The sequence below is a fragment of the Nerophis lumbriciformis genome, linkage group LG07, assembly GCF_033978685.3.
Source record: "Nerophis lumbriciformis linkage group LG07, RoL_Nlum_v2.1, whole genome shotgun sequence".
In the NCBI taxonomy this organism is placed as follows: Eukaryota; Metazoa; Chordata; class Actinopteri; order Syngnathiformes; family Syngnathidae; genus Nerophis; species Nerophis lumbriciformis.
In genome coordinates, this window is record NC_084554.2 from 31,064,190 (window position 1) to 31,088,674 (window position 24,485).

Here is a 24,485-nt window from a genome sequence, read left to right on the forward strand (position 1 = left end):
TGCAACATTTTGACCAAAGAACCACCATTAAATGGTATGTAAACCACAAGGAAGTGTTGTAAATTTAGAAAAAAATCATAATATGACCCTTATAATGCGCCTTAAAATCCAGTGCGTCGTTGTATGAAAATAGGCCTGAATAGACCCGCTCATCGGCAGTGCACCTTATAATCCGTTGTGCCCTATGGTCCGAAAAATACGGTAGTGTTTGTTGTTGAAGGGAAAAGTGAACATCGTGATGCGACTCTGAAATTAATATGCCACTGTATGCTTAAAATTAGCTAAATACGTAATTATCACATATTATTATGAATGATCCTGTTACTACATTACATATATACTTACAGTGTGCACACAAAACGATGATTAAGGTTTTTTAGACCGCTTTATAGGCAGATAGAGGGACTCCCATTGGCTGTATTGTTTGCTGTCTTTTGCTAGTGTTCATTAACAAGTTAGACTGCATAAAAAAAAAAAGAAAAACATGTGAAGTGAATTATATTTAAATAGCGTTTTTTTTCCTCAAGTGACTTAAAGCGCTTTAAATAGTGAAACCCATTATCTACATCTTTAAATTACATTTAAACCAGTGTGGGTGGCACTGGGAGCAGGTGGGTGAAGTGTCTTGCCCAAGGACACAACAACTGTGATGAGAATGGAGGAAGCGGGAATCGAACCTTGAACCCTCAAGTTGCCGGCACGCCTGATCTCCCAAACGAGACCCCCCACCAATGTGTTCTTGTCTTACATAAGGATTGTGAATGATAAGACAAAATTCCAAAAAAAAGTGCAGTTCCGCTTTAATAAAAGGAACGCAGTAACAATCTACAAAATATTAAATTTTTACCTCGTTTAACCTCTGTTGTGATGGTGATGAGGCGTAGCTCCGCAGACTCAAAGCGGGCGATTCTGCCCTGCTGTCCCTGGTAGCACTGCTGCGCCTTTGTCGTACCAATAGATCCCGGTCATAGAAGCCGTTCTCCGTTACGTGTCCGTTCCCCGCGGAGCCATTAACTAAGGGGGAGTCCGAGAAGACAGAAGGCATGTCGTCGTCGTCATCATCATTGAGCTGGAGCTTCTGAAGCTCCTGGTTGATCTTTTGGAGGTCAGCCACGGCGGAGGCCGGATTTGTAACCGAGCCGCCTCCATCCTGGTCCAGCTCTGAGCACAAGGACAGGATGGTCTCGAGACGCTGTCGTTCCTAAAAGGAAAACATCACAGTTTCACTCTTAATTAAAGTGACCTAAGTGGCGTTTGTAAAGCTACCTGGGGCATCGTTCTCATATACAGAACATGTAAACAAATCCAGCAGATGTCTATATTCAGCATTTGTAACACAATCAACTATACCAGAAGCATTCTATTTAAAGTACATCACAAGTCACACTACCTGTGGAAGCATTGCAGAAAGTTACCAAGTTCTTGTTAAGTCAACAAAAACACTCTTGTCTTCCATCAGGTCTTCTTTGCATTCTTCAAAGAGCATATTTCTCCCAGACTGACATTTCTCTAAACGCCTGGCCGACAGATTACAGGGTGTGAGCGACCAGTTCGGGTTCAGCGAAAGCAAGGAAGGGAGAGAGCGAGGGAGGGAGAAAGAGAGAGAGGGGGAACATTTAAAGCACCAGGCCGATCAAGTAATATTAGAAAGGGAAAGACGGAGAAAAGGAATGTGGGTCAGAGGTGTTAGGATTTTGTGTCTGAGCAAGTTAATGTGGAGGTGGACAGCTGTCAACTATGACCCTAAACGCAGGAATTGCCGCCATGAAAAGAATGCATTCTTTAAACAAACAAAAAAAAAGAATCTTGTTTCATCTATGTTTACATCACTGTTTGTCATGTCGAATGTGAACCTGTGTCACATTCTCACCTTGTTCTGTTGCTGTTAAAAAGCGAGAAGCATAAAAGGGTTTTGATTGAACAAGTGAATGGGGAGAAAAAAGACAAGACAATCAAACGTGGAAATGTGAGATGGTGTAAAAATGTACCACATAAAAAGCCACAGTCTTTTTTAAACATCTCAGCATGGATATAGTCAAGCTTCACTTTGTGACCACTAGAGGGAGTAGCTGCTCTTCATTTGGCAGTAGTGGCTTTTTTTAGTGAGCCTCCCTTGATTCTGGGGTAGGCTCCTTCTGGGACACATTTTGTGGTGTTTAAGTACAAAAAATATATATTTATTTTGCCTCTGCTGCACCTTGTCTAATGTCTTCTGTACTATTCCTGTTATGTCACATGTCGGCGCTAACTTATGACTTGCACACACACAGTCATGTTTGTGGTCAACTGACAATAGCGATTTGTTAACATCCATCCATCCATCTTCAACCGCTTATCCGGAATCATTTAGCTACTAAAAGCTATCACTCAATGTATTGTATATCATCTTTGTCGTAACAACACACGTGCTACGGGAGTGCGACAGCTGTGAGTGACAACCATGACAGCCAATCATCCTATTCGGTCGACCCTCACAACAATTTCTATCTAATCTAATTATATAATGCTAATAGTTGTGAAAAATATAGAAATGTTTTGTTCAATCTGTTTTTTTTACATTAATGGTGTTCATACAGATTTTGGTTGGAAAAAATAACTACAGGTCTACAAGTCTGAAACTACATACAATAATATTTTGTAATAGTACAATCAAATAAAAACAGGAGTGAAATTATCCATTTTAAAAATCAATTATCCAATGCTGAGCCATTTCTTTTATTGCGGCAGTGTAAAAGTTTGGTTTATGCATACTTTCACTTGGTATTGCAAACCCTGTGAAAGAGAGATAATTATGTATGTAATTTTGCATCTAGTCGTCATTATACGTTGAGCATCTGTGTGTTTATCCACCTGCTGCCCTTTGGACTCTGCCCTTTAATTTCCCTCGTTTCTCTGGGCCACATCTGACTGACTTGCTCTGTGGCCCAAACCGCACTCTAGTGGGCGGACCTCCACGTGATTGATGTAAACATGCATTGCACACACACACACAAAAACACACAAGCACACATGGGGTTAAGAATAGTCCTGTTGTGTGGGTTGTATGGTAGAGGTTAGCCTCAACCGCCGTGTGTGTACGTGTGCCTGTGAGAGTAAGGCATGCCTGACAAGACAAGGATTCAGATGGTATTTCAACTCACCAGTCTCTCCACCTCCTGCTCGCGGAGGCGCTCCTCTTTTTGACGATGGTGGTAGTCAGTCAGCTCCTCCTTGCCACTGAGTGAGCTGATACTACCCCGCCTTTCCCGAAATCCGCCAGGTGGGGCCACTCCTCCTTTTCCGAATGAAGCCATCTTCTCGGTGCGTCCAAAGCCTAGGGCGCTGGTCGGTTCCGGGTCCGTCCCAGTTTTTTCCCATTCCCCCGAAGATAGCTCCATTTCAGGGGGGCTTGTGGAGCTGAAGGAACTCACTGAGCTTGTGGAAGTCAGGCTGAGCTTCTTGGCCATGCGGGGGGACGAGGACCCCCCGGCCTTGGATGGGATGGTAACGTCTGGCGGGGATGCAGTGGAGGAGGTGGACCTGGTGCAAGGGGACATCTTAAGAGAGGACAGGGAGATGGACACCATGCCTTCTCCTTTAGCTGTGGTGTGGATTTGATTCCTATTTGAGGACAGCATGTTAGAGTTACTGGAGTTGTGGTTCAGATCAAGACTGGTGTTAAAGCTGTTGTTGTTGTTGTAGTGGTCTTTGTTAATTTTGTACGCATCGGAACGATGCGGCTGCAGAGTCGATAAAGCCAGGACGCCGTTGTTGTTGTCCCGGGGGGACGGTGAGGGGCAGAGGCGAGGCAGTGAGCGGCTGTGCCCGCCCCCGGTCAACCCGTTTAGAGAACCGGACGAGTATTTCCTCGTTCGACTGCTCGTCGATGCCTCTTGATTGCCGTAGCTCCGGCGTCCAAGCCGGGGACTCGAAGGCATGCTGACAGCGCCCCCCGCGGATGGAGAGCGGGATGAGGAAGGAGGAGGAGGAAGAGTGAGGAGGAGGCTATCACCACCGCTTACTGAGGTGGACGAGCCCCTGCTACTCCATGTTGACAACAATGGAGAAGAGCCAGTGTTATGGTGACGGCGGCTATCGCCACTACCCAAGCTGTCCTGGTTTCGAGAAGTGCGTGGGACCAGAGAAGAAGGGTCAGAACGTCGGGACGGGGGAGCCGATTTTAATGAGACTGGGGGACGATCCGCACTGTGGAAACGTCTTGCTTGTTCCTGATAGGCGGATGAGGAGGAGGAAGTGATATGTGTGGAAGGCGGGGACTAAAAAGAAGAGAGAGACTGTTACAATTTATTGCGGAAACATTGCTGAGTTGCTGGATATAAGATGGAAACCCAAGCAACGTTTTAATAAAAATAAGCAAGCACAGCAAGTGACATGTAAACTTTGCAAAGCCAAACTCATGTTTCATGCCTTCATCACCACCGAGGTAACCTTACGCCATAATTTATTGCTCATTTTCAGTTTTCCAGAGTTTTTTTAAATTATGTTTTACTTTTGTTACTGTATGTAAAATCTCCACTGCAACCACATAACTTCTTCATTGTGGGATAATTAAGTCTATCCTAATTAAGTCTCTGGACACAGGATACAATTTTGTTTCCTACTGACTTAATTTTACACAAACATTTGTATATGATTAAAAGGGAATGCGGACACTATCAATAATGCAATATATTGAGATATATATTCATGTTTACACTTCTATTCATTGTGGTGAATAATAGCAGCTAAATAGGTATGCTAATGTTTGGACTATGATGAGTAATGTTCATGTATGCACCTTTATGTAAATAGGGGCATGCAGTCTAGTAATCCCAATTGACAGAATGGAATACAAACTGTTTTGATACAGTAAGTGTACAATATTAGTGGTATTATTTTTTATTAGTTTCTACTACTTACTTTTTTGTATGTAACTCTGCACTGCATCCTATCCTGTCTTTTATTTTGCACTAAGTGTCATCGTTACTGTGGTAATATACTTTTGTTACACTTTACTATAATAATGATCATACTACAATTTACTATAATGGCTTTTGAAATCAAGTTGTGGACTAGTAGACTAATCAAAAAAATACTCGCTAACTAGTCGACTGTTAAAATAATCGTTAGTTGCAGCCCTATTGTTAAGGTAAAAGAAGAAAAACACATTCGGCTGTAGTATTAGTAGTAGTAGTAGCCTAGACGATTTCATGCCGAGGCAAGAGTACAATAATATCCCCCTTGGCAGAGATAAAAAAATATAATTCACCTGTGTCACGCTGAAGTATGACGGGTTGGCATTCCCGTTGGCTCTCAGGCTGTTTTCCAGAGCAGCTTTCTTGCGCTGCAGGGTGTCCATCAAATCCCGCAGCTCGGAGGCTGAGCGCATGCCTCGCGTGCTGCTGGTGCCGCCCACCACAGCATGGCTATAATCGCTGCTGAACTTCAGGTAATCTAAACGTGGCACAGCACAAATACATTATTGTTGCAAAAATCTACACTTATAGGCTGTGTCCAAATTGATGATTACTGCTTGCACTTTCTCATTCAAACGCATGACTAATGGAGACTTTATAAAACAAAGTATGGCACACACAAAAAAAAATAATAAAAAAAACGATAAAAAAAGAATAAATTAATGAAGGCTCGAAATATATTTGAGACATACTTCTTGTGTTGTGTTTTTATGCATTTCAGAAGAAAGCAGAAAAAACAAACACTGTATGGCAGCAGACATATGTATGGTCTACTTATGAATTCCAATGCACAAATAAGCACAATTAAGAGTGAAGTTGCTTTACTTATTAGGGAATGTTCCGAATATCACTGGGATCTGAGTGCTGCACTCATGTGCACACCTGTAGCTTCTTAGACGAGACAAACTCTAACTCGCACTCCTGAATACACAAACACAGCATGCAAGTATGCACCCCACGGACAAAAACCAGCCAAGAAAAACAGTTGATGTTAAGTTCAGTTCCTTAGTACAGGATTTGGGAAATGAAAAGAGACCACAAATATTTTTGGAATAGCCCCACCCCGCCTGGTTTCATTTTTACCCGTTTCAGTGTAAAGAGGGGGTATAGTTCTAAACCTCTAATGAGTTATTTTTTGCCTGACTTACTAAAATATAAATTGCTGAGATTAGCAGTTTTTATTTTTACTTTTATTCTATATTCATTATTTCGAGCTGATGGCCCAACCTACAGGAAGACAACCTGCACATGCTGTATTTAACTATGGCTTAATGTGGAAAAGGCGCCATCACAATGGACCACCCAGTGTTTAACAACCATGCATAAAATGTCCTTCAACGAACAGCTTTTGAGCTTTATTGGAGAAAAATCCTGGTCTAATATTACATTTTGCTAGACAATGTGTTGTCTTGCAAATTAATGTAGATAAACAATATTACTGTACTGCATTATTTGGAGACCAAATCAAGAACTAATGTAATAATATATTATAATACTGTAATTCTAACTTTAATCTCTTTTAGCAAAAATTGCACTTCGATAGATATTAAATACATATTGGAAAAACTGGGTCTGTTGGTCAAAGACCCTGGGGATAGGTTGATTGACAACACTAAATTGAGCCTAGTGTGTGAATGTGAGTGTGAATGTTGTCTGTCTATCTGTGTTGACCCTGCGATAAGGTGGCGACTTGTCCAGGGTGTAAAATATTTTCCGCACTATTAGCCGCACCTAAAAACCACAAATTTACTCAAAAGCTGACAGTGCGGCTTATAACCCGGTGCGCTTTATATATGGATTAATATTAAGATTCATTTTCATAAAGTTTCGGTCTCGCAACTACGGTAAACAGCCGCCATCTTTTTTCCCCGTAGAAGAGGAAGTGCTTCTTCTTCTACGCAAGCAACCGCCAAGGTAAGCACCCGCCCCCATAGAAGAGGAAGCGCTTCTTCTTCTACTGTAAGCAACCACCCGCCCCCGTAGAAGAAGAAGAAGCGCGCGGATATTACGTTTCATTTCCTTTGTGTGTTTACATCTGTAAAGACCACAAAATGGCTCCTACTAAGCGACAGGTTTCCGGTTCATGAAAAGACGCAATCTCTCCATCCGCACACGGACTACTATTTCACAGCAACTTCCTAAAGACTTTCAAGAAAAGCTGGCTACTTTCCGTGCATATTGTAAAAACAAGATAGCTGAAAAAAAAATCCGGCCAGAGAACATTATCAACATGGACGAGGTTCCACTGACTTTTGATATTCCTGTGAACCGCAACAACGGGAGCACGTACGGTGAATATTCGCACCACAGGGAATGACAAGTCATCCTTCACTGTGGTTCTAGCTTGCCATGCTAATGGCCAGAAACTTCCACCCATGGTGATATTCAAAAGGAAGACCTTGCCAAAAGAGACCTTTCCAGCCGGCGTCATCATAAAAGCTAACTCGAAGGGATGGATGGATGAAGAAAAGATGGGCGAGTGGTTAAGGTAAGTTTACGCGAAGAGGCCGGGTGGCTTTTTTCACGCAGCTCCGTCCATGTTGATATACGACTCCATGCGCGCCCACATCACGCTGGTTTTTAATATATTATTAAAGTTTGACTGACCTATCTGACTGTTTTTTTGACATTCCTTTAGCGCAGTTAGATGCGGCTTATAACACGGGGCGGCTTATAGGTGGACAAAGTTTTGAAATATGCCGTTCATTGAAGGCGCGGCTTATAGCCCAGGGCGGCTTATGGTGCGGAAAATACGGTACCCTGCCTTCCGCCTGAATGCAGCTGAAATAGGCTCCAGCACCCCCCGCGACCCCAAAAGGGACAAGCAGTAGAAAATGGGATGGATGGATGGATGGATGGGTCTGTTGGTGTGTTTTGTTGTTGTTTTTTTTGTTATCCCATTGATGGGCTCATCTTTCTCAATTGTTTGAAGCCAAAATATTCCCCTTTGCGATCATCTTTTTCTCTCCTTTTTTTGTCACCTTGTGGTGCCTCTCACTAGCGAGTCGCGACTAGCAAGGTTCCCTGTTCGAGCATCCTGTCTGTGAAAGTTAGCGGTCACGGCTCTGCCCACCGAGACAAAGATTGATGCGGTAACATATGTGATCGGCCATTGCCGATTAATGCTGATCACAAACACAGATTCTCTCTGGCTGACAAGCATTGTCATCACTGGAGGACAAGGCTAAACATGTTATAGACCCAGAGAAAGCCATGGGTAGGCATGCTAATAGCTAAGCTCACCTAGCTTTAAACTAGAGCTGGGCGATATGGCTGAAAACTATATCACAATATAAAGTTTTTTATATTAATGGATATTGATAATTGACACTTTATGACTTATTTAAGCCTGCAAATAAACACAGTAATTTCCAACTTACCAAGGGTGCTATTTATCAGTGGACAGGGTGTCTGGTAGCCAATGAGGATGAGCTCGGCCGAGGTAATAAAATAATTAAAGTAGATTTGAAGGTAAATTGAGACACTAGATGACAGTAGTGTATAAGCCATTAAACAATACAGAGTAGTTTTGGAAGCTGCTCATTGGAAGTGTCAGGATGTTGACTCGCTGTCTGCATTAAAACCAACAAAGCTAAAGACAAGTTTGGTGGTAGCGGGGGGTGTATTTTGTAGCGTCCCGGAAGAGTTAGTGCTGCAAAGGGTTCTGGGTATTTGTTCTGTTGTGTTTATGTTGTGTTACGGTGCGGATGTTCTCCCGAAATGTGTTTGTCATTCTTGTTTGGTGTGGATTCACAGTGTGGTGTATATTTGTAACAGTGTTAAAGTTGTTTATACGGCCACCCTCAGTGTAACCTGTATCGCTGTTGATCAAGTATGCGTTTCATTCACGTGTGTGTGCGTACAGAAGCCTGTACATATCTTGTGACTGGCACGTTGTTAGAATAGACGAAAAGCGGACATGACGACAGCTCGTAGAGGACGTTAAAGGCAGTGCCTTTAAGGCACACCCCCAAGACTGTGGTCTGGGTGGACTAAGAGATATAATGACTGATGAACACCTTCGTTCGATAATGAAGGTTGCCTCAGCTCAAAGCCTGAGCCCCGACATTAATGAACTAGCATTCAAGAAAAGATGCCAGGTATCTGGCTTGGGCACATCAGGTTAGATCAGTGTGTTGCAAACTGAGCAGTTTAAAGTCCTGAATGGTTGGTTTATTCATTGTTATTTTATTTTAAAATTTATTAGCCTGTGGAAAAAGTTAATGTTGATATTTACCTCAGAAGGCTGCAAATAGAAAAGAGGCATTCAATTTTTATTTAAATTATATTTGATATGCCATTGATATTTTTTTACTTATTATTATTATTATTATTTGAAACTCGATTTTGCATGTCACTATAAAGTTATATAAGCCTTGCTTGTTCAATATTTAATGCAAAACTTGTTTGAGTCCCTATTAAAAGGTTAATTTGTTCAACCTTGGCCCGCGGCTTTGTTCAGTTTTAAATTTTGGCCCACTCTGCCACCCCTGCCTTAGATTAATTCAAAAGGCTATGGGAGAGAATGTTAACCATTATGTGCTAGGAGATACGTGGCGGAAAAATGAAAGGCAACTTGAGATCACAAGACACACACACACACACACACACACACACACACACACACACACACACACACACACACACACACACACACACACACACACACACACACACACACACACACACACACACACACACACACACACACACACACACACACACACACACACACACACACACACACACACACACACACACACACACACACACACACACACACACAGTTGAGCAGCGTCCATAAAAGGGCAGATTTATACTGGAGGGCTGGCGTGCATCGACTGTTCTTTGTGTGAGAGCTTCCACAATATAGCTGTGAGTGTTGGCCAACAACACAATGAACGCGGGGCTTTTTAGTATAATTGTGCATTGTTGTGCATGGGAACTTTAAAAGTCACAACACCACTACAGTGGAGCATTTACTGCGTGTCAAAATTGAGGTTTCGCTAAACACTAACAAGTTAAACACGGCGCGATCAATCACCAGGAAGACAGCAGAGTCCAGCAGTATCACCGTGGAAACAGAAGGGCACCAGATGACACGGAAACATTCCAATATGCTTTACATTTAAGTTTTAGCATGCTTGACTGTGAGAGTGTGTGTTGTGGAACAGTATTTGAGCGTACGCCCCACCCTGCCACATCCACCCACTCCAAAAACCAAAATCTTTCCCACCTGCATGGCTCTACTGGCCTGCAGAAGGCTATTAGGTGAAGACAGAAGGTTCAAATAGATGAAAAGTGGAGAGAAAAGGCAGCAGAACAAAGACAGAAGGGATCAAGTGGAGTTCAAAGGTCACAGGAAGGATTTACAAGTGTGCATGCGTACCTGTATTGTAGGCTAAGGCAGACACTGGGCTCTTTTGTGGAAGCATGCTCTTCATTCTGCTCGCCTCCTCAGGATGGTTGAACCGGAAGAAGTAGGACTTACCGAGACACAAGGAATAACCTGCAGACAAAGGGTATAACTTAGACATACAGGCAGGATGATGGTATTTGTCTTTGAATGTTTAGTGCTTGTCCGTGAGCAGCCACTCCAGTGTGCTCTGGCCGTTAATTACGCCAAGAGCGCCAGGTATTAAACAACATGTCAGGGTCAGGACCTTTGTAATGCACACAGCCGGACACAGCTGTCCAAATAGGACGCAAGAGAAAGGAGAGATGTTGCCACTCGACAGTGAGAATCATTTGGAAAACAGTCAACAGCTTAAAATTGATTGCAGCGTTTTCCCACACCCGCCACAAATAGCTATGCCGCTATCTGTTCGCCCGCGCTCGTAAACACATTATAATGAGACTGTCTGTGAATGTAGCTTGTTGCTACACCTCTGTAAGGTATTTTTTTGCTGGCGGCAATTATAAAAATAGTTAAAACAAAAGAAAACAAGTAAAGCACTGAGAATGTGTTTTATTGTTTGTGCTATTGCGCCATATTTTGGTAGAGTTTGCTCACTGCAGGTGCTGCAGTGTCCTTCAATTTACCGGTAGAGCTTTCAACCGGAAGTGCAGTGCCATTCAGTCTTCTAGCCGTCCATAGCGTTCTACTCATATGGATTCTTCATTCTTAACTCCAAGCAACGTTTGTAATCATTACAGTATAACTAAAACTGTTCATACTTACTAAACCGTCCCATGTGTGATGTCTGTAGGAGTGTTTTCATGCATATTTGTACGTGCTATCGTTATGTAATGACGCTAGCGTCGTTAACATCAGCGAATATGCTAACACATTTACGAGGATCTGTGTTAGTATCATTAACTTACAACGGCATTCTGTTTGTATTGTTTTAGTTGCACAAATTCACTAAATCGTCACCGTGGAGTTATTGAGTCGGTTTACCTGATTGGAGAACTAGCTTCCGCAAGTTCGATATAACACGGTCTCATATACTGTATAGCAATGTCCTATAAAACGCGGTCGTGCCATGAACCCAAATTTTCTCCTGTTTTTTTACTACCAGAGACAACCGCGTTGTTTTTCTCACCAAATTATTGACGATCAGAACAGTATTGGTCGATAGTGCCTGTCCCGTTCTGTGACGTGGGAGCCCAATCCACCGTTCACGTCATGTCACGCGGGGGGCTCTTCACCAAACATCATCACTATCATCATCAACCCTCGCTGTTTGCCGGCAGGCACGACAAATGTTTGTTTGCTTTCAAGATGCCGTTCATGTACGGCTTTGCTAGGCCCTTTTTTTCTTACGCCTGCCTACATCAAGAAGAAAACAGACCTTTTTGTTGTCGTTTCTGAAACAGATCATTGGCGCGTGTCGCCTTCGGAAAAATGCATCCGTACAACTGCGACAAGACAGGATTATGCAGTCTCAACACTTAAGCAAGAATGAAGCACTAGGCAAAGAAGGATTCAAACAATTTAAAGACCGGGTTACGCTACTGTTCATCGTCAACAAGACTCTAACTCACAAATTAAAACCATTATGCCTTGGCAATTATGCAAACTCCTGCTGTTTTCACCACATAAATCAGGATCATTTTCTTGTATTATTTTGAAAAAAAAAAAACTTACATTTTTTTGCAAGTAACAGGACCCCAACGACCACATTATATCGAACATCCATCCATTTCCTACCGCTTATTCCCTTCGGGGTCGCGGGGGGCGCTATAGCCTATCTCAGCTACAATCGGGCGGAAGGCGGGGTACACCCTGGACAAGTCGCCACCTCATCACAGGGCCAACACAGACATAATTTTTGTAATTACATTATTATTAGTGCATCTCTTGGGGGGGTTACGTCTCCCCCTATCTTTAAAACCTAGTGAGACTTGTTCCCAGCTTTCTTCGAGGGTCTTAGAACACACCACAGGTATATGAAATGAGATGAAAAAGTGAAACTTGGACATAACTTCCTCCTATGCTGCAACAGGTAGATTTATTATATTTTTACCTGTTTCCTGTCCTTATTCCAAAATGCTGGTGCTGTGTGAGAATGTTTAAGGGCGAGCTTTACTGACGCCATGTCTGTGTTGAATAACCTTTTTGGCAGGGGGTTTAAACGTTCTTAATTTGATTCAAGCAACCTTATTAATAATCTTTCAGGGCTATATTTATCTTACATTTGTAGCGTGCAGGCAAAAACTGTGAATACAAATGTATATACCGGTATGTGATTTATTTTTTTAATTTTTATTTGTAATTAATTTGCAAACTTTTTTTTGATGTTGTCATTATGAGTTGTGTGTGGAACTTTCCAGACGCACTGTCGCTCACATAGCTTTGCTATTGTTGCTAATGTTTATAATGAGACACAATCTATCATCTATTCATCACATATTTAGCAAAATATGTGAACAACGTATGTATTCATGTCAACGTTATTAATGTTTATTGATTTATTCATTCAGTTATCTGTTTGTTTGTGTTACAGATTGAGACAGGAAGTGAATAAATGTGATTTGAACTGCTTCAAAACATCCATCCGTCCATCCATTTCCTACCGCTTGTCCCTTTTGGGGTCGCGGGGGTGCTGGTGCCTATCTCAGCTGCATTCGGCTGGAAGGCGGGGTACACCCTGGACAAGTCGCCACCTCATCACAGGGCCAACACAGATAGACAACAGTCACACTCACATTCACACACTAGTGCCAATTTTGTATTGCCAATCAACCTATCCTCAGGTGCATGTTTTTGCATGGGAGGAAGCTGGAGTACCCGGTGGGAATCCACGCAGTCACGACTCACGGGAGAGAACATGCAAATTCCACACAGAAAGATCCCGAGCCCGGGATTGAACTCAGGACCTTCGAATTGTGAGGCACATGCACTAAACCCTGTCCCACCGTGCTGCTGCTTCAAAACAGTTAGGATAAAACAAAATCTGCTTATTTCTACTCCTTCTCAGACATGTTAGAATGTGAAACTGTAAATATGTGATGTACTGTATGCATGTTAGAAAGAACAAATCAAAACTATTCTAAAGTAAGGTAAACCAAACAATGTTCCTCCCCACTCCAATGACAGTTTACTGTATTCTAGGCTTGGACTCTGTGGCTTATTTTGAGTCTTTCTGATTAGTGCAAATTGTGCAATCGTTACCAAACCTCTAGAAATCTAGTAACTTTAAAAAAAATCATTGATCTTATAAAACCAGTTTGATGGTGCTTTAGCAACCGTGCCTGGCTAAGGCATTCAAGCCCAAGTATTTACAAATACAACAGAGAAGATGTGTCAACTTTACTGGAGTAGAGTGTGCCCTCACCCATCCGACCCATAAGAACTTGAGCGCAGTTATTATGCAGCACATACCTTGGACCTGAAGTCATTGAAAACATCTGAGAGGGAAGAAAATGGAAAAAGACTAGATGGGGAGGGGGTGGGAGGTGGTTAATACTCTCTTCTACCTTTGCAGCGTAATTTAAAGTAACAGTTTAACCAAAAGAGGTCACTTCTTGTCTTTGGCATACTGAAAAGAGACACTTTCTACTGTCTGAGCTGTAATTTGTCATTGTGAGGCGGTCCGGCCACACACACATTAAAATGTTGAGTCTCCACAGCTGGACTGTTGAACCTTTCAAATACGTTACTTGTGTAAACACTCTTTTTGATAGTATGCACGCTGTGAGGAAGTGGCAGCGTTAAAGAGACTTCAAAAAGATGATGATCTCTGAGAAGAGCCCCGAGATCTAATAACATGTGTTTGGAATAGTCAGACAGGAGGGTGCATGCTGTGACTTGCAGTAGCCCTCGGTTTTTAGCATAAGAGCAAACACAAAGGCTTGTGCTTACACCTCGCCAGCAGTCTGCTCTTGTAAAATTCTAATTCCCTACCCTTAATAAACCATGTGCTGCCTTTTTAAACTGCCTCATTTATGCACACACTTCCTCTCATCTTCTTAACTCGCAAAAATATCTAATGAAAGTGTGCTGTTTTTAGCAGAAGATGTGACACAAATTAAGATAACTTTAAAGCGTGTAAATTGCATCTTATGCTTTTACTACACTCCTGATCAATTGCTTTTGGTAGCTACTACTGCAAGCAATTAAGACACTTTAAATGTAACAGTTTGCACGCAGAGTGGATTGATGTCTGCAGTCAAAAGCACAAGCTGTATTCTTTATATACATGCACCCACCGCAGACAACACAAATTGCCATTACAGCCTTTTTTCCAATACATTCATTTATTTATTTGTGGCGACCCACAAATAGTCTTGGCGCTACCTGTTACACCATCACTCATAAACACATTATAAAGGGACTGTCTGTGAAATAAGTTGCTTCTTAACACACCTCATATGCACCTGGTCTGCCAGAGAATAAAAAGACATAGCAGGAGAGATCTATGTTGCCAACTATTCAGACCCCACTGGGTTGTGTTTTCATAAAAAGCAACTAGTGACAAATCTAGCAAATTATTGTGGACTTATTGGACATTTTATGAGGCATGAAAGTAGGCCTTGGCTAGAAATTATTGCAAATAAATTATTATTATTTTGAGACCAATTTAAAGCAGCAAAAAGTAACTTTTCAACCTTCATAAAATATTTTCATAACTTTTGGGATGACACATCGACTTACAACCAGTTGAATGACACCTCTGTCATGGCCTGAGTGGGTCTGTATCGCTCTCATTGGCACTTAGCAACTTTGAGGAGCGTGGCAAAGACGGAAGACAATACGAACGCCTGCGTACCGCCAGAAAACTACAAGAAGAAGAAGAAGAACGCCTACGTGCAATTACTGCTATCATGGTAGATGTGGCAAAACAACCAAAGAAACAAAAAGTTTCAAGGATCAACATTGGCCCAGCTTTCACTCGCTGGCGTAAGCTCAAAGATGAGGAGGGATTTCTGACCGATGCTGCCTTGGCTCTGTTCTTGCTGGACTTGTGAAGTAACTTTTGATGCTCAAATCAAAATGATAATTCTAATTTTAGCTATCGGAAATTTGCGTTGTAGCAATAAATATCCACAAGCTTGATAGTTTGCAGTTCCACACCAGCCACGCAACAAACTTAAAAGTACTGTATAAAGAAAAAACTATGTGATGACTCTAAACTGCAAATATAAGGTTTGTGTAAAATATGTAAGTTCCTACTGTAGAAAGATCAGTAATACTGAATCTTTGTGGTATTATCGTGTCAGTTTAACGCTATATGCGCTAGTCGTCATGGGAACTGTGGTCTTTCTTCAGGCGCTTTGACCCACTGGTACCGCAAAAATCAACGAAAACTGAAAGTTCTTAAGTGGGGCTTTGCACATTAACACAATCATAATATACTGCAGGTTTTCCCCTTAAACTATTTGATTGTGGCGGTGCACCACTACAACAAAAGAGGGGTTTTTGCGTGAAAACAAAATAAAGTAATATAGAGTATTGTAACGTCCAGAAGAAGACACACAAAGTCCGACACTCTTTTTAGCTTTTATTGCCAATTTTATGCTAACAATGGGCCCAATTCCAACAAGTTTTTTTTCCATGCACACACATACACCTCCGTGTTTCACTGCTAGACACAGAACAATTCCTCATTCCTGCCAACACAGTGTGTTCACAGACCATGGAAGAAATGAGCATCATGAAACACAAACATACATATTAACACCGGCAGGTAGTTACAGTATAAATGGATATATATAGTTTATTTTTTGCACACTATTGACTATTTGGCTTGCCGAAACCAGTTGTTGTGATGACGTAAGCCATACGCATGGGGTTGTCTGGATTGGAGACAGCATGTCCACGATGTATCCAAGATATACCCGCGGACAACAATCTTCAAAATTTTAGATGACACTGGCAGCTTTCAAGGAAAGAAATCCTCCTCGCAGCACAAAGCAAGTGTGACGTTCGGCTCTTTGCAGCTCGCTTTTAGTGACAGACATGGAGCTATAAAAGTCTCTAAACAATTTGTTCCCAGTTGCTTTTAATAAATAGTGACTAAAAAGATCGGAGAATTCTCTAGTAAAAAAAAAAAATACAAGTACAATAAGCAGCAGCAATTGAAAAATAGAGAAAAACAATATTAAGTAAGAAAAATATGTTAATACTTAATAACGACAGATTTGTTTTAAATGCATCTATACATTTTTTTTTGCCTTTTTAAAGAATATACAGTACATGCATCATACCTAATAATGTGATGCGGTATAGTGGCCACGCCCCCTAACAACGCCTTCACCGCTACAGGTATCTTGGCATTTTATGGGAAACTCTGTACAGTATAACAATTATATAAGTGATTTTCAAACTGTGGTATGCCTACCACTTGTGGTACGCGGGCTCCATCTAGTGGTATGCCAAATAATCACTTGATTAATGTACAGTGTTTTATTACCCTATATTCACACACAGTGTTACTGTTCAACTGTCTGTAATGTTACAGTGGCCAAAAATATTATATATACTTGCTAAATAAAACCTCTGCATGTTTTTAATTAGTACTTAGGCCTATAACGCTACTGTATTTTAATGTTGGTCATTTTGGTGGGACTTGGAGAGAAAAGTATTTTCTGAGGTGGTACTTAGTGAAACAAGTTTGAGAACCACTGACTTATAATAATGCAAGTGACCCTTTCAAATGGAATGAACTTATTTCTCATTAGTATTTATTCCATTATAATTGGAAAGTCAAAAACGTTTAGTTATCCTAAATAAGTAAACAACCACAAATAGACTGGACTCTCAATCACTGTTAGCAAAAATTCCACTTCAACAACATCTAAAGCGCATTTTTTTCCAGAATTGGAAAAACTGGGTCAGGCGTTTTTTGTTGTTGTTGCTGCTATCATTTTCCCAAAAAATTAGCATACGAGCACATTCGTCCATGTTGCTTTTGCTCATTGGTTTGAAGTTGAAATATTCCCACATAGGAACATTTACATTTGTAATCATATTTTTTCTCTCCTAATTTTTGTTACTTTGCTGTGCTTCTCACTAGCGAGTCGTGACTGGCAAGGCTATGTCCGTGTATTCCGTGTGTGTAGGCAAGCGGGTGCGCCTCCGCCCACCGGGACAAAGATTGTGGATGACTGAGACAAGAGGCGTCACTCCGTTCATTGAATTTTGCTATTGAATAAACACGCTCAGGGGCTGAGAACGATACACAGAGTGAACCCTCTTGCACCCTGTTTTAAAAGCAATGGCAATTTATTGATGCCGGAAAAGTTATCAATTGAAATTCCATTTATTGACCAACGGCCCAGGCCTACTTGGGCCCCCCACAAAAGCTCTCACAGGCTTGTGACATTAAACACAAAAAAACTATTAATATGTATTATTCAAACAGTTGTGTAGCTTTTCAGTTTTTGCACATGCTTCACAGCTGAATATGCAAATTAGATTATGTCAATGAACAATCAATAGAATGCAGTACATTCGTATTTCTCCTTTACTGTTCAATTGCCTCCATGTCAAAGCATCACAGACAATTCGTATGTAAAGAGCATTTAAGATAATTTACAGCTTTCACTCTACAAAGTCCGACCTCAAGAGTTCTTTGAGGGCGCAGATGTAAGAGCTGTCGCGAGTCTGGAGTCAATCTCTTCAGATCTGGATGAACTAAATTACACCCTTACCGCAATGTTATACGAGAGGAAACTCTAAACTGTTTCTCTATTTGGTTAATGTCAGCGCAGACGCGGCCAAATTATGGCCATGGGGTTAGAATGAAAAATAAACCAATTACAAGGGTCTGGTGTCAAACATTTGCTTAGACGAAATTACGTTAACTGCCAACGGGTTGAACAAAAACTAAAAATGATACACTTAAGTATACTTTAGTTTTAGCTCGTCTTCAGTATAGAAAAATATAAAAATAACCACTCAAACTAAAATTACCTCTTTTGTTGTTTTTGCTCTCTCATCAACCACAAACGTTGATGAATAATTAATATTTAATGATACTAACCGATTAATTTAGGGCAGGGTTCTAGAGCAAGACAGCAGATGCTGAACCCCGACCGTTGTAATATTATTAAAAATATATGACAATCTTTTTTTTTTTTCAGTGGGGCTCTGTATGCTCCTTTGTATACTTGTTAATTACATTCCAGACAAAAGTGCAGCATAATAAAACAGGATAGTGATTTATGCATGTTTTCTGACGCCTCCATAAAATATGGCGGCCTCAGGTTGCAACATGGGACTGAATTAACTCAATGTGAATGTGTTAATTCACGCACACGCACACACACACACACACACACACACACACACACACACACACACACACACACACACACACACACACACACACACACACACACATCAGTGGGATCCCATTGGGAGTGTAAATTGGCCTAAAAGCTACAAATAACCCTCTCTGGGGCACACAAGTTCGGCAGTAACATCATAAAACAACAGCCTGGTCTTTCTCAAAGGGGGTTGGTGTCGATCGGGTCAGTCAGTCACAATCTAAACAGATGCAGTATCTTCAATCCCATCCACCAAGCATCAATCCATCAAGCAATGGAGACATAGGGTCTACCAGATAGGCTCAATGGAAAGATAACACTTTTGCAAAGTAGAGAAAAAACGGGCAACAGCACTTTGAGCGGGGGATGGGGGAGACTTTGTGAGCACAATACCACGCCGGACAATGAACTCGGTTTTGTTTTCAGGCATCAGGTAACCTAAAAGTCCTCATAGCCTGGAGTGAGTGTGTGTCAAAGTGACACACACTTGCATGTGAACTTGTCATGCTGTGAGTAGTAAAAGCTTCAGAAAACTCAGACTGCAGGTGAGAATGAGTCACGCTTACAAAAGATACAAAAATAAAGTGTTTTAACCAGGACTATTCAATTAAATTGTTCATTACTATTCAATGTACAGAACACCAATACAAGTATATGTAATACACATGCTCTCACCCTAACGCTAACCCAAGCTATATATTGACGCAAGTCAAAGATCCTCGATGTATATGAAAAAAGGGCTCTGCTCTTTTTAAGGACCTCCTTCAAAAACCCCTTGTCAAAGATTCTAAATACAACAAGCGTCGCCAAACGTGTCAAAACTCACACAATATCTGATATCTAAACGGCGGACATTTATCCATTAAATATGGAGAGGCTGCTGATGGTGTGTTTGACGGAAAAGCAGCTCGAAGGAGATATCGTAGAAGTCCACTCTCCAACAGTTTTTTCTACATTACTCAAAAAAACTACTGTAGTTGATTGTAGTAGGGCTGTGGATCTTTGGGCACCACATGATTCGATTAAATTCTTGGAGGAAACGATTCGATTCAGAATTGATTCTCGATTCAAAATCAATACTTTTTCAACAACATTGGGTGCCAGTTCTATGATCAACTACATGCCTCCATAAAATAGATGAACGGCTTTGATACATTTCTATATTACTAAGAATACAGCTGAGATAGGCTTCAACACCCCCGCGACCCCGAAAGGGACAAGCGGTAGGAAATAGATGGATGGATGAAAAGAAAACTGGTTTTGTTTGATAAAATACTACCCAAATATGAATTAAAGTCAAATACAAATAAGGCAACAAAAAACATATCCCACACTTCTCTTTTCTAAAGCAAATCTGTACAGCAGATATCTGGAGTGGCTAGACAGGGAAGATTAAAAAAAAAAGAAAAGATTTTAGATTTTGTTTTATCAATTTAGAATCGTTACAAATAAGAAATCGCGATTCATTCAAAGATCTATTTTTTTGACACCCCTACTTTGTAGACATTATATTGAATTGTTTCAAACAGTATTTCTTACGTAAAAGTATGTTTCTTTTTCTTCAAAGGGATGTTGCATGTTAAAATTGTGCTTTTTGGGTGGCAAATTAAATTGATTTCAATTCATTTGAGTGGGAGACATTGGTTTAAGATACACTTGTTTTGAGCTAGGAGCTCCGTCACAGAACCAGTTAAGCTCTTAAGTTGATGTATGGCTGTATTTAAAGACAAAGCTTTATGTTACTAGTTATTAGTAATGACATTTCATGCTCTTTGGCTCCAATTTTATATTTTTGCGACTGTTTTTGGGTTTCCTTCAATTACTGCAATGTGTTGCTATCCAATAATTAAGACAAAAGCTTTGTACACCCTTTCTCTACATAATAATACAGTAGTGGTGTTTTGGGTATCTGCTGCAACAAATTCACTCCCAAATTCTGAACTCTGACCTCATTCATGGGCCAGATGTGGTCCACAGACCATCAGTTGGAAATCACCCCATGCAGACAGATGGGACCATTGCAATAAAACACAATTGCAGTCTATCATCTACATATGAATTACACCTCCCATCCCCTTTTTCCCCCCCAAAGAACATTACTGTCATCATCTGGCTCTTTTTTCAGTCAATTATTGACAAAAAAAGGTCAACAGATGGTAATAGTTAACACAAATATTGACTTAAAATAAGCATACGTGTGTTGCAAATCCAGACTGCAATTATTAGCAAGCAGTAAATAAAATAAAAGCATTATTTTTGCTCTTCAAAGACTGGGAGCAACAACACAACAGTGCACACATCAAATAAAGCTTGCATTACAAGCTAATAGCTAGCTAATCAACTCTAACCTTTTTAGTCCCATCCAGTAGAGACAGTAGAAAACGGTTTTCTTTTGGATCCTCCCAGCAAAATAAAATATGACAAAAATATCACATGTACAGTGAGTCTTCACGCTTGCTAAATTGTGTTAATATTTTTAAACGTCTGGCTCGTCCATTTAAGCGTCTCCTCTCCCGTGTGTGTGATGCGGAAAGTTCACCCTCTGATTTACATTCAGTTTGGGACCGTACCAACGACACAGACAGGAGGGGTGCAAGACTAGGATTTGAGCGAAAAAGATCTTCGGCAAAAAAAGTTGAAGTGTTTGCTTCACATTTGTAACATTTTAGTAATTATAGGGAAACATAATATAACAATAGAATATGGAAAAAAAATATCTAAACGGGAAAAATACAACAGTTTGTAGTTGGTACGGTCGAAGGCTTCTTTGAAGCGTTTAGAAGCCGCGCCCCCTTAAAATCTCCCTTTGTCTGTGTACCTATTTTATTTTTTCTTTGATCTACCTAAATAAATCGCCGTCTGTCTTAATCAGAAAAATCAGAATCTTGGAAAACGGGTATTCGTTTAATCTATTTTATAAAAGTGTGTAATAAAATGTAAAGAGCAAAAAAAAAACAAAAAAAAAAGAGTGTGAGGGATTTATCCACCCACTGTAGTATACTGTATTTCAATTATACTATTTTGTAGCTGAGATAGGCTCCAGCGCCCCCCGCGACCCCAAAGGGAATAAGCGGTAGAAAATGGATGGATGGATATTTTAACTTAAACTTTAACAACAGGCCTTCAAGTCTTTTGGTGCCTCACACATGACAACCTATGTCTACTGCTCATAACTATGCAATTGCTGGAGTATTGTTTATACTGACTATATATTGTGTATTTATTCATATATGCATAAGTGTTACATACAAATGTTAGATTGTTTTCCTAATGTTTATATTTGTTGTACAATTTTTGGTTAGAAGCATTTAAGTCCCATCTTAAAACTCATCTGTATGCTCTAGCCTTTAAATAGACCCCCCTTTTAAACCAGTTGATCTGCCTTTTTTCTGCTCTGCCCCCCTCTCCTTTGTGTGTGTGGGGGGGGGGGGGGGGGGGGGGGGGTCCCTATGTCCCCACATCTGCGGTCCCCTCCAAGGTTTCTCATTGTATCCCATTGGGTTGAGTTTTTCCTTGCCCTGATGTGGGATCTGAGCTGAGGATGTCATTGTGGCTTGTGCAGCCCTTTGAGACACTCGTGATTTAGGGCTATATAAATAAACTTTGATTGATTGATTGATTGAACCTATATCCACTGCTCATAACTATGCAATAGCTGGAGAATTGTTTGTATACTGATTATATATTCTGTATTTATTCATATATGCATAGTGTTAAGTGTTGTACGTGCTTAAAAATGTTAGATTGTTTTCCTAATGTTTATGTTTGTTGTACAATTTTTGATTAACAGGTTAATGTTTGCCTTATACATTATTTTAGTTGTTTGTACGTCATTGCATTTGAGCCTTTTCTATTCAATATTTAAGGGGTTTGAATGCGCTCTATAAACGACATTATGTATTATTCTAACTGACCTTTTTGTAAGACAGTTAATGACTGGAGTGCACTTTGAGAATAATGCAGCAGTATCATCTGCAAATAGTACAAACTTTTACTAACGATTTTGGTCCTAGTCTTGACCCCTGGGGCACGCCGCAAGTTAAAATAGCCTCCTTTTTTGGCTTATTCTACTGTATTTGCATGCAGCAATGTTGATTAATGTACACCGTCCCTGTTAAATAAACAAATATAAAAATAAAATAAATATTGTATTCTTTGCATGATGAGCTCCCAGATCTCTGGGGTGTTTTAAGCAGTACAAGCACATTTCTATTTCTGTATGGGCAAGAGTGAAGCTGATCAAAGTAACGGAACAGATCACTTTCTAAATATCTCCAGACTGTCTGCTGTGTGTGTGTGTGTGTGTGTGTGTGTGTGTGTGTGTGTGTGTGTGTGTGTGTGTGTGTGTGTGCGTCCGTGTGCATAAAACAGGGGGAGGCCTTTGTTTTCTGCTTCTTGCAAGACAGTGTCAATATTTGAATCAGCAAAGCGGTTAGGCCTGTTAATATGTAACCAAAAATAACCCACTAGCATGCTGAAACAAAAACAGTTGAACTTACAAAGTGCATGCAAAGAAAAGAAAAGAGCGCTCTCTGACTTGTTGCATATGCTGTGCAGTTACTGCATGGAACTTGTGAGTCATAGTATCCGTTAGTTCCAAGTCATTATGAATTAAGCCAAACCACGCACGCACACACTTTCTCACACACGCACACACACACATTCACATACATGAGAATATCCTTACTGATGCACACACTTACATTATCGATGCGTGTAGAAATCATCCACACATGGAAAGGAATGCAGGATAACTAAACCACTGCATGAGATGAAGTCATCCACCAGCTATGTGTGTTATAGTCCAGTAGGTGGCAAAATGGAGCTTACCCTGTGTGAGTGGTGTGGGCACAGTGACCTGCACTCCATCCAGACTACAGAGGTGACCACAGGGGTCCAGAGTCACTACCCCTCCTGAAGAGATCGACAATTAGCATAGCAATATTTTAATTAACCATCTTCTCTTTTACCTGCATGCATAGAAGAAGTCACATGACTATCAACTAGTCCCAGCATAGATTTATCTGAATAGTCTAATGCAAGGGTGTCCAAAAAATTTCCAGGGAGGGAAGCACATTCCAAAATCATTCTTAAACTTTTCATTTTCAAAATCAATACAAATAAAACATTTTTTCAACCTTTAGGGCTCCCCTCAAGTTTGGACCTGGGGACCCGGAAGGGTCTCGGTCATAAAAATTTAAAAAATAAGTTATATATTAATTTGTGAAAAAAAAAAAAAAGTCAACGCTTAAATCTCTGGATCAACTTCAGGTCCATGTGTTGATATCAATTTTTATCATTATTTTTGTCAAAACTGTTTATTATGGCAAAAACACAAAAAATGCAATATTTACCCCCAAACATTTTCAAAGTGGAATATTTGACGTAAAATAATTGGAGCCTTAAATAGGTCAATATTTCGTAACAACATTGATTTTAAGTTATTATTATTTCTGAGCATGAATGACAGTTGTATTTTTTTTATTTTGTCCCAATAAAAGAAAAGTGTTCAAAATGAAGTATTTTTTTTAACTTTCAACACTATATGTAGTGACAATAAAGTTTGACAAGCAAAAAAAAGAGGAAGCAGCTAATCAGTTGATCATATCAACATTGGCACACAAGCTTGTGATCATGGCGCCGCTATAAAACGTGTGTCTGCATTAACGCTTATAATAACAATATCACTAACACATGGTTAATATTTAACTCACGAAATGTAAATGGAGTATTGTTAGCGCTTTTTGACAGTTTTTTATTGGATTTTATGGGCGGAATAGAGGACCTCACGTTGGCTCCGCTGTAAGCGGACTT

The 24,485-nt window shown here is 40.5% G+C and overlaps 1 protein-coding gene across 4 annotated transcripts in view; it reads right to left on the minus strand.

The window, feature by feature from the left end:
- Window positions 1–24,485, minus strand: part of phldb2b (pleckstrin homology-like domain, family B, member 2b) — an 88,231-nt gene that overhangs the window by 20,862 nt on the left and 42,884 nt on the right. For all 4 annotated transcript variants that reach the window (XM_061965470.2, XM_061965472.2, XM_061965471.2 and 1 more), the window contains exons 5-9: window positions 23,502–23,585; window positions 10,345–10,464; window positions 5,249–5,433; window positions 3,141–4,256; window positions 848–1,201 (exon numbers count right to left, since the gene is read on the minus strand). In XM_061965470.2, the coding sequence (XP_061821454.1) occupies window positions 848–1,201; window positions 3,141–4,256; window positions 5,249–5,433; window positions 10,345–10,464; window positions 23,502–23,585 (1,859 nt within the window). The remainder of the gene's footprint in view (window positions 1–847; window positions 1,202–3,140; window positions 4,257–5,248; window positions 5,434–10,344; window positions 10,465–23,501; window positions 23,586–24,485) is intronic.